Source organism: Condylura cristata, unplaced genomic scaffold, assembly GCF_000260355.1.
Source record: "Condylura cristata isolate star-nosed mole 26May11 unplaced genomic scaffold, ConCri1.0 scaffold00040, whole genome shotgun sequence".
Classification (NCBI taxonomy): domain Eukaryota; kingdom Metazoa; phylum Chordata; class Mammalia; order Eulipotyphla; family Talpidae; genus Condylura; species Condylura cristata.
The window spans coordinates 4,879,462-4,890,776 of record NW_004567141.1 but is presented as its reverse complement, the minus strand read 5'-3'; the positions used below and the strand labels follow the sequence as shown (position 1 = coordinate 4,890,776).

Below are 11,315 nucleotides of genomic sequence, written 5' to 3'. Positions count from 1 at the left end.
GGGGGGGTGGGGAGGGAAGTGCACGGGATTATGGTGATGGCACACGGGTGATTTGGTGATGGGAAACCCATGGGGATTACAATTGAGATGGAAAAAAAATGTACAAAATGATGTAAAAATAAACTGTTATAAATTAAAATAAAATAAATTAAGAAGAATATTTGAAAGAGCACTGAGCCATTTAATTTAATCATTCTTTTGGGGTGAATAAATAGCTCATACACGGTGAATGGCTGAAGTTGGGATATAATAGGCTATGATCTATTGGAGAGAGACTATAAATACATGAGTAATTTTAGATAGTGGTAAGTACTGTGAACTAAATACAAACAAGGAAATAAGTAATGCCTTTCAGAGTACTTTGCATCAGATGATCAAAGAAGACTACCTTAAGGAAATGACATTTAACTGAGTAAAGGAGTTGGGCATATAAAACATATAGGGGAGGGTCCTCCCTGGTGGTGCAGCACAAAGAAGCTTAAGTCATTTCCGCATGAGTTCGATCCCCGCCTGTCCTGGAGGAGACCACATGGCGCTGCAGACCTCTCCTGACCCGCCCACTGCTCCCCTCAGCAGCGTACTTGGTCGATCTGCCTGTTCTGCACCACACTCTGTCTCTGGTGAATCCTCTCACCCTCCGCATCTCTGGCCTGTACCCCAGTTCTGTACGAATAAATAAATCTTTTAAGGAAAAATTAAAAACAAAACAACAAAAAAAAAACCATACAGGGGAAACGTATTCCATACAGACGAAAGAGTCCTGTTAGAGCCCCTAAGATGGGAAGGTGTTAGCATGTTCTAGGAACAGAAAACTGACTGAAGCATAGGAAGGGATTATGGGAGAGAATAGAGGTGCAATTAGATAGCTAGGCAACAGCTAGCTCTTTAGATCATTAAAATCTTGGAAAACCATGATAAAGAGTTTAGACTTTATTTTAACAATTAGAAATGTATTTTGTGATGTTTACTGATTGATATTAAAATTTCTCCTTTGGCTGAGAACAAGCAAGAAAACAAATAAAAAACCTGTTAGGAGTTTGTTACAGTAGTTTAGAGAAAATTTACTAGGTTAATCTACATAGTACAATTCTTATGCAAATCCCAGCTGACTTTCATGTAGGAACTAACAAATTTATTTAAAAAATTCATACAGAAATGCAAGGGACCTAGAATTGACAAATTTTTCTTGAAAAAGGACAAAATTGGATGCGTTACACTTGGTGATTTTAAATTTACTAGAAAATTACAGTAGTCAGGACTGTCTGGTATTGCCTTAATGACATATAGATTAGTGGAACAGAATTAAGACCTTGAAATAAACCCTTACATTTATGGTCAATTGATTTTTTTTTTTTTTAAAAGATTTGTTTATGCATACAAGAACTGGGATACAGGTCCGAGATCCAGGGGTGGAGTGAGAGGATCCACCAGAGACAGAGTGAGGAGCAGAACAGGCAGATCCATTGAAATACACTGCTGAGGGGAGCAGTGGGCAAGGAAGGAAAGGCCTGCTGTGCCATGTTGGTCACCTCCCTTGCCGGGGATCAAACTTGTGTTGCAGTGGCTGTGGATCACCTTATAGTGCTGTGCCTTAAGCCCTTATGGCCACCAGGGAGGCCCCAAGGTCAGTTGATTTTTGAAAACTGTGTCAAGACCAATAAATGAGAATAAAATAATTTTTTCAATATAATTATGGGACAACATAAAAATATGAAGTTGGCACATGTTGATACCACCCACAAAAATTAACTTGAAATGGATCATTGACCTAAATGTGAGAGCTAAAACTATACAACTCTTAGAAGAAAACTTGGGAGTATATTGTTACAATCTTTACTTAAGTAATAGTTTCTTAGATATATAACCAAAAGTACAAGGTAACAGGAAAACAGTAGATATATTTTGGACCTCACCTTTTTGCTTCAAATGAAGCCAGCAATAAAGTGATACAATGAGAGAAAATAACTGAAATCACATATCTGATAAGGGGCTGTATCCATAACACTTAAAGAACTTAAAGTACAACTCACCAATAAAAAAGATATTCCTGTAATGGGAAAAGGATACAAATAGTTCTCCAAAGAAGATAAATGACCAATGAGAACATGTAAAAATACTCAATATTATTAGTCAATAGGAAAATGCAGATCAAAGCTACATTGCACCACCTTTTATGGTAAAAAGGTGGATAGTAACATTGTTGGCAAGAATGTGGATACATGTGGAGATGCTTATACATTGCTGGTCGGAAAGTAAAATGGTATAATCACTTTTGAAAACAGATAGTGCCTCAGAAATTTAAAGTTACCACATGTAATTCTATACTCCAAGGGAATTAAAACCATGTCTATGTAAAAATTTGTACACAAATGTTCCTAGCATCCACCTAAAGGAAACCACCTAATGTAGACCAGCTGATAAATGGGTAAACTGAATGTAGCCTCTCCATATAATGAATGTTATTGGGCAGTAGAAATGAATAAAGTACTGATACATGCTACAAAATGGATGAAGTTTGAAAATGTCATGCTAAAGCAAAAGAAGCCAGAGACAGAAGGCCATGTGATCATTTGTGTGAAATGTCTAGCTTAAGCAAATCCATACACTGAAAATAGATTACTAATTACCAGGGAATGAAAGCAGGGAGGAATGGGAGTGACTGCTAATGGGAATGGGGTTTCTTTTATGATGATCAAAATGTTTCTGGAGTCAGTGTTGATGGTCACAACTCTGAATAGTAAAAGCCACTCAGTTGTATAATTTAAAAGGGTGAATTTTATGGTACTTAAATTATATCTTAAGAAGCTATTCTAAATGTTCCTGGAATATTGTTTTCAAAACTGATGTAATTGTCCTTAAAGTTTCTTAGACAGATAAAGAGAATAATAAACTCAAAATTTTCAGAGAAGAGACTTGTGGTTTAAGAAGAAATTCTCATAGGATATGTCGATGATTTGGAGATCGGGCGCAGTAGTTTCCAGTGACATGCTTTTATTTCCTTCTCTGTTATCTAGCCTATGGATGACAGCCTCATTGCATTCCGAACGCGATCCAAGATGCCTCTGAAGGATGTTCCTCTGGGGCAACTAGAAGCAGAGCTTCGAGCTCCAGACATCACCCCTGACATGTATGACCCTAACACGGCAGATGATGAGGACTGGAAGATGTGGCTGGGGGGACTCATGAATGATGATGTGGGGAATGAGGGTAAGTGGTTTTGTTTACATTTATTATCTGCTACCTATGTGGTAAAATTTTCATTAGATACTTTAAAAATGGGGTGTTTTGGTTAATGGAATTAAATTGTGTACTTAACTCTGAGTTTAATTTAAATAAATAGTTAATTTGCTCCTTCATCTTTTGTTTTTAGTTAAAATCTTTGGGAATCTTTTGAATGCCAAGAGACCTCCCTGAAGCCTAACTTTAACTTAAAGCTCTTTATGATGTAAGTGAAAAAAAATACCCAACTATGAAACCAGACTTTGGGAAGGGCAGAAAAAACATGTACTGGATTAAGGAGTTGTTAAAACACACCTTCCCTCTCCACAGCTATATTCTCTACTTTTTTCTCAAGCATATTTTTTTGTACAAGGCTGGACCTATAGCCATAATGTTTGTTTCCATGTTTATTTCTTAGTTTCTTCCTACATCAGAAAGACTCTCTTAAGGCTCCAGTTTGAAAAATACAAGGAGATTACTCAGATTGGCTTGTTTGGCTCACATGGCCACTTTCTTGGTGTTGTGTGACAGGGACATTGTTTAACTTCTCAGTCCTGAAGTGATTGGCAACACCTCGAGAACAACATGGTTGGAGTAGACAGTTATACAGAAAAAGTGGTAGTTCCTGGCAGTATTGATCAGACAAAAAATGTTGACTGTAGGCATATATGGTTCTAAGAATCCCACTGCAAACCTTACTTGTTTTTGAATATAAGTAAAAGAGGGAGGTGAGCATAGTGGAATATGATGGAGAACTGTGGGCACTTTGTTGGTGGGAAAACTGTGGTGATCACATCTGAGGGGAGAAATCTTATATTGTGGGAAAAAATACCAAGACAAGAATGTTTAAAAGTAAAGGGTTAAATAATTTAAGATTTATGTTTACTTATTTATATGTATAAGAACTGGGGTGTAGGCTAGAGGTGCAGGGGCTGAGAGGATTTACCAGAGACAGAGTGGGGAGCAGAACAGGCAGATCTATTGAAATATACTGCCAAGGGGAACAGTAGGTGAGATAGGAGAGGTCTGCTGTGCATGTGGATCACCTCCCTGGCCAGGAATTAAATTCATGCTACAGTGGCTGATGACAGCTTAACATCACTGACATTTTAATCCCAAATAAATAAAAAATTTTAAAACAAAATATATGTAAACGTTCTTGCCGTAGTACAGAAAATAAACATTGTGAAATTTATCTTTGATGAATTTTTTTTTTTAAGTGTACTTTAGTGGAAGTCAGGCATCATTCATTGTTTCAGGCAATAAATTTCCGTAGATACAAGAGATTGACTTAGTTTATAGTGCCACATTCTTTTGATGAAATCAGGGCAATTTTGTTATTGTTCTTTCCTTTTGATTCTCTTCAATGAGGAGTGACCAGAATATTCTTATTAGTGGTATTAAAGAAGGCACATACTTAAATAAGAAATGCTATATAACTGAAACAAAGCAAAGTCTTGCATTTTTTTTTTAAAGAATTTATTTATTTATACATACAGAACTGGGGTACAGGCCAGAGGTGCAGCGGCAGTGAGAGGATTCACCAGAGACAGAGTGGAGAGCAGAACAGGTGGACTGATGAAGTCCACTGCTGAGGGGAGCAGTGGGCAGGTCAGGAGAGGTCTGCTGTGCCATGTGGGTCACCTCCAGGGTAGGGATCGAACTCATGCTGAAGTGGCTTTAGCTTTTTAGTGCTGTGCTTTAACCTGCTGCGCCACCAGGGAGGGCCCAGTCTTGCATTTTAAAAAATATTTATTTATTTATGCAAACAAGAACTGGGGCATAGGTCAGAGGTGCAGGAGTTGAGAGGTTTCACCAGAGACAGAGTGGGGAACAGAACAGGCAAATCTACTGAAATACACTGCTGTGAGGAGCATCAGGTGAGACAGGAGAGGTCTGCCACGCCATGTGGGTCATCTCTCTGGCCAGGGATCGAACTTGTGCTGCAGTGGCTGCTGATTGTTTCATATTGCTGTACTTTAACCCATTGTGCCACCAGGGAGGGCCTGTCTTGGATTATTTTAAAAAAATTATTTTTTTAATTTATGAATACAAGAGCTGGGGTATAGGCCAGAGGTGCAGGAGGTGAGAGAATTTAACCAGAGACAGAGTAGGGAGCAGAAGAAATAGATTGACTGAAATGCACTGCGAAAGGGAACAGCAGGTGAGACAGGAAAGGTCTGCTGTGCGGTGTGAGTCAGCTCCCTGGCAGGGGATTGAACTTGTACTGCAGTGGTTTCCAACAGCTTCACAGTGCTGAGACTTAACCCCTGCACCTCCAGGGAGGCTTGCTTGCGTTTTTATGTGAACAGAATTGTCCACTGTTTTACTTCAACCTCTAGACAAATTTATTGCTACTACTTCTGGATCAGATCATGTCCAATCAAATATTACAAACAATGTAGAGATCACATCTTTATTCTTTTCCCCATCTTCCAAGAACAATCATAAGATTTATGTGTTAAAAAGAAAATTCTACTCCCCACCCCCCATCTCCATCCGTAATGTTATTGAGCCTGCTATTGAGTGCTATTGAGCCTGCAGGTCTGTGGCAAGCCAAGATCTGGAGTTTAGTCTGAAGGCTGGGGTTTGTAAAAGTTGTCAAGAATAAGGCCTATTTCAAGAGATTCCAAGTGAAGTTTAGAAGACTAGATCTAGGGCAAAACTGATTACTGTGTTCAAAAATGCTTGGTAATCCAGGGGGGAAAATAAGTATGACACCCCAATATAAGATGATAGTTCCTGTAAACTACAAAGATGTCATTTGTCAGATTCCTTGTCTATAAAGAAAGAGATAGCTACTTCATGCAGCTTTTGCACATGAACTCCAGAGTATGGTAGAGTGCTGGCCTGACGCATTATGCTGCAGCATATTGTACTGGCCTGCTTCTGACCCGCGGGCTTCTAAATAGTTTGGGCATGGATGAGATCTGTGAAGGTGAAATAGGAGTGAGTGGAGACAAATACAGTGTTGAAAGATTGATGGTCGGCCAAATGCCTACACTTGCTATTTGAATGCTGGCTTGTCAGAACATTGGAAATAAAGTTTTGGGGACTCCAAAGGGAACTAACTGTAGAGGTTTTTCTGGAGGCTTGTCTGTTCCTCATAGGATTCCTGGTTATGACTCAGCAAGGAATTCAGTGCAGAGGTACATCAGAAGCACATGGGCCAGAATGTGTTTGGTAGGCCAGGAATAAATCAGAGAAGTGAGTAATCAAAAATAAGTCCTTTTATGAGACTATTGATAATTATATCAATGAATCATTTTGCAAATGTTTAGGGAAGTAACATACATCAGAAGAGGTTTACGAGTAAATCATATACAAAGTTGTAAGCTATTGTTATCTCAGTAAAAATAATGCAATTAAAAATGTTTATGGAATACTTTCCTCTTACAAAGAATTGCTCTGGGATCTATGAGAAATAAAGGAACATAATCATTTTATCAGAGGAAAAAACATGTATGAATGGTGCCTAGCTCTTTGTTAGATATGCAATACATTTCAGATGAATTAAGTTGTAGAATAAACTCAGCACTGGAGTGGTATCAATTCTGTTTTGAGGTTTTGATTATTTTTTATTAAGATTTTTTTTTAAAGATTTATTTATTCACACAGAACTGGGGTACAGGCCAGAGGTGCAGGAGCGGTGAGAGGATTCACCAGAGACACTGGAAGTACACTGCCAGGGGAGCAGCGGGCAGGTCAGGAGAGGTCTGCGCCATGTGGTCCTCCGGGGCAGGTGGGATCTAACTCATGTGAAAGTGGCTTTAGCTTCTTAGTGTTGTGCTTTAACTGGCTGCGCCACCAAGGAGGGCCCTTTTTATTAAGATTTATTTATTTATGCACAGAAGAACAGGTAAGGCCAGAGGTGGGGGGCTGAGAGGATTCACCAGAGACAGAATGGGGAACATAAAAAATGTATGGACTGAAATACACAGCCGAGGTGAGCAGTGGGCGAGCCAGGATAGGAGATGCCAGGTATCAAACTCATGCTTCAGTGACTGTGAGTAGCTTCAATGTGCTGTGCTTTTAACTCCTTGTGCTACCAGAGAGGCCCGCCTGTTACGAGGTTTTAGAAGAAAGTTGGGATTTCTGTTTTGGGATAATCAGAAACAGGTATATGAAAGAGAAGATATTTGAGAGAGACCTTTGAAAGCTATTGCTGATAGTAGTGACAGAGAGAAGGCAGATGAGAAGGGATGACATTACGTAATGAATGTTGTGTGTTCTGTAGGGTAGAACTTCCTAAGAGTTTTCTTCTTTTCCTCTCCTTTCTTTTCCCTCTTAAGAGTAATACAGGCTTGGTGTAAAGAAGTTAGTCATTGTTGGGCCCTTCCTGGTGACACAAGGGGTTAAGTCTCAGCAGTATGAAACTATCAGTAGCCACTGCAGCACAAGTTTGATCTCTGGCCAGGGAGCTAACCTACATGGCACAGCAGACTTCTCCCGATTCAACTGCTGTTCCCCTCAGCAGTGTATTTCACCTGTTTTGCTCCCCCACTCTGTCTCTGGTGAATCCTCTTACCACCCCTGCACCTCTGGCCTATACCCCAGGTTCTGTATGAATAAATAAATAAATTAACAAATAAAGGAAATCAACCATTGTACAAAAAGTTGTTCAGGTCTCTTCTCAATAGTGATTATATTTTTGTGCCTCTAAAGGACAAAGGCTGAGTTCTCAAATATAAAGTTATCTTTAATTTTTCACATAATGTAACAATAGAAATAATTTTAGCCCTATAAATTTATGACTTACCCATATATTCAGACAAGACAAATAGCAAGAAGCAAATTGGTTTGAATCATTTTTCTTCTTTCCACCCACTCTCTATAACAAAACTGCTAAGCAACAAAATGCATAAAATGATATGAAGGAGAAAAATATGAAATTTGAAGTTGAGTCATCAAAGAGAAGAAGCGATTTCTGGTTATCCCTTTAGTCTTTCTGAAAGGAGTTTAAGTGTTTGGCTTTTCCAATACTCCTTTGAGAATCTGATGATAGCTATGTACCCTCTCCACAGAAAAATACACATATCTATACATATGAAGACTTTTTCACGTGGTGTTTTGGGGGTTTATAAGTCTCTCAATCCATTTATTTATACTTTTCTACTAATGCCCATAACAGCAAGTTTCAAAATCTCTGTATCAAAGAATGTTAGGGACAAAATGGTTTTACCCATTTTTTTAAATCTCTGAGAAATTTATTGTGCTGCTTAGTATTATAGAATCGGTTTGTCTGTTGCTGAATCCAGAACTCAGTTTAAAATTCTAAGCACATACCAGTCAAAGAAGGCTCAAGGAATATTAAAACTTTTTTTTAAAAGATTTATTTATTTATGCATACAGAACTGAGGTATAGGCCAGAGGTACAGGCGTGGTGAGAGGATTCACTAGAGACAGTGTGGGGGGCAGAATAGGCAAACTTAGGAAGTACACTGCTGAGGGGAGCAGCGATTGAGACAGGAGAGGTCTGCTGCTGCTCCATGTGGGTCACCCGTGGCAGAACTTGTGCTGAAGCAGCAGTGGCCAGCCTCCAAGTGCTGCACTTCAACCCATTGTGCCACCTGGGAAGACCCTAACATGTCTTTTCAGTGGATATGACTTAATAAACAATTCTGCTTTTGTTAGACCTAGGAAAAGACATGGTATTGACAGTAAATTAAACCAGTTTCTCATAAGGCAGCAGTGTGATGCCCTTGAAACAGGGCTGAGGCTGTGCAATACAGATGGAAAGGGGCCTTCCTGGTGGTGTAAGGGGTTAAGTCTTAGCAATATAAATTTATTAGCAGCCCTGCGGGTCAAGTTCAATCCCTGACCTGGGAGCTGACCCACATGACACAGCAGACCTCTCTTGTCTTGCCTGCTGCTCCCCTCGGCAGTGTATTTCAGAAAATCTGCTTATTCTGCTCCCCACTCTGCTTCTGGTGAATCCTCTCACCCCCAGAGATCTGTCCTGTACCCCAATTCTTCCATGTAAAAAGAAATTAAATCTCAAAAAAAAAAAAAAAAAAAAAGAGCAGGGTCAAAGGCAGCAGCAATGGTTTAAGGGTCTCTCAAAGGTTATAAAGGCCTGGAGGTTTGAAGCTCATGAGGGTTTTGAAGGTTTTAGCAGAGGTGGTACCACAGCAGCCAGCAACAGCAATTTGAAGGCCAGGTAAGGTAGTCCTGGACACTGGGCTGGTTGATACCAAGACAGCACCACCAGAGTGTGGTGCTGGACGTGTCAGAGGAAGAGACTAATGTTATAGTTCTCAGATGGGTCAGGTCTGAAAAGAAGTGGTGCTAGAGGCTTGTACAAGGTTCAGTGTTAAAGCTCATTAAGTCTTCCAGAGGAACACTCTCTCTTTCTCTTTCTCTCAATTTCTCTCTCTCGCCTGGGGTATATACTCTTCACGGTGCCTGCCTTTCAAACCTGTTTGGAACCCTGAATCTACCAGGTGAATTTACTGAACACTGGTAAAGAAAATGATGGTAGATATAAATCCCAGTGCCAAACTTTAAACATATACTGGTCTATTTTGGAAGCATTGTATGGCTAACTGTTTTCATATGTTCCCAGTACCATCTGATCTGCATATTATTAAAAGTGAGAGTCTCATTTACAAAAAATAATTAAGAGGCTTCACTACTGGTGTACATAAAACTAACAGCAGCTGGATAGATGCTGGCATTTTTGGTTGAAAAGAAAAAAAGTAATTAGGCCCAGAGGACAGATTCCATAACCAAGGTATTAAAACCCAGGTGGAACTCAAAGGACACCTTCCTAAATTATTTTTCAAAATGTTTGCCAAATGAGCTCTCTGAGAATAGTGTTGGCTGACCCATTGGTGTGGTGTGGTGCAGAAACTCCCTATTGCAGTTCTTTCTCCCAAACAGATGGGGATCCAAACTATACATTACCCATATATTATAGGTTCTTCTCAGAGCTGTCATTATTCGGCAACATTTGTAAAGATCCATGCACCGTGGAGCGATTAGGAAGACAGGAGTCTTCTTTTTTAAAGGTTTATTTTATTTATTTATGTATACTAGGGCTGGCGTGTAGGCCAGAGGTGTGGGGAAACAGGTGAGAGGATTCACCAGTAACAGAGTAGGGAACAGAACAGGTGTATCTACTGATATGCAATGCTAAAAGGAGCTATGGGCAATACTGGAGAGGTCTGTTGGGTCATATATGGGTCAGGTCCCGGGCTGGGTCAAACTCAGGCCTTAGTAGTGATAGCTCTGAGACTTAACCACCATGCCAACAGGGAGGACCCCCTTTCTAGATATTTTTATGTATTCAGTCAAGTACATATTTATGTGGAATAAGAATTTTTTTTTTGATAGATGAAATCAGTCTACATAGTGTTCTGCATTTGAAGCTTGCTCCCTTTGTTTAACAGTGTCATGAGACTTTCTTCCAATATAATACATAGAATTCTTCCTTTCCTGTTTGCCTGTGTAATTGCTACATAGTAATAAGAAATTTAGTTATTCTCACTGGGTAAATTTTTTAAATTCAGTTAGTAATTGCACTAGCCACATCTTAAGTTCTTAGTTGCCCATGCAGCTAGTGGCTACTTATCATACAATGAATGGATATAACATTTCTATCACCATAGAAAGTTCTGTAAGCTGGCTCTGATCTGAAGTTGTCTGGGGGAAAAATATCACCTTAATGTAACAATTACATAATTCAAGGTCTCCTTCACAATTTTTCTTTAGGAATTGAAAAGATGCCATAGCATTAACCAGAGACAATTAAGGAGAAAAATTCATATTTGTATATACTCTAACATAATTATATTTTTTTATTTTTGTATTTTCTTCTAATTCTTTTTATAGGAATGTAGTTTTTTCATACTTGGGATTACTATGTGTATATTATATTGTGTTGTACTTTTGTCATGCATTTATTGAACATTATAGAATGGTTCCATGTATGCTATTTTGTGATATTAAAGCATAATAATAGTGATTTCCTTATATTTGGGGATTCGGATAATTTCTGTTTTCGCTATCAAATCTTAGTGTAAATAATTTTATAAAAAGCATCTTTATGAGATGCACTCCCTAAAGTAGGATTACTGGGAAAGATTATATATTCA

At 39.0% G+C, this 11,315-nt stretch overlaps 1 protein-coding gene and 1 pseudogene across 2 annotated transcripts in view; both read left to right on the top strand.

Moving 5' to 3' along the window:
- The window catches only part of GON4L (gon-4-like (C. elegans)), a 78,834-nt gene that overhangs the window by 29,830 nt on the left and 37,689 nt on the right, over positions 1 to 11,315 (top strand). For both annotated transcript variants that reach the window (XM_012733324.1, XM_012733325.1), the window contains one exon: positions 3,015 to 3,207. In XM_012733324.1, coding sequence (XP_012588778.1) covers positions 3,015 to 3,207 — 193 coding nt within the window. The remainder of the gene's footprint in view (positions 1 to 3,014; positions 3,208 to 11,315) is intronic.
- LOC105854429 lies at positions 5,934 to 6,434 on the top strand (annotated as a pseudogene).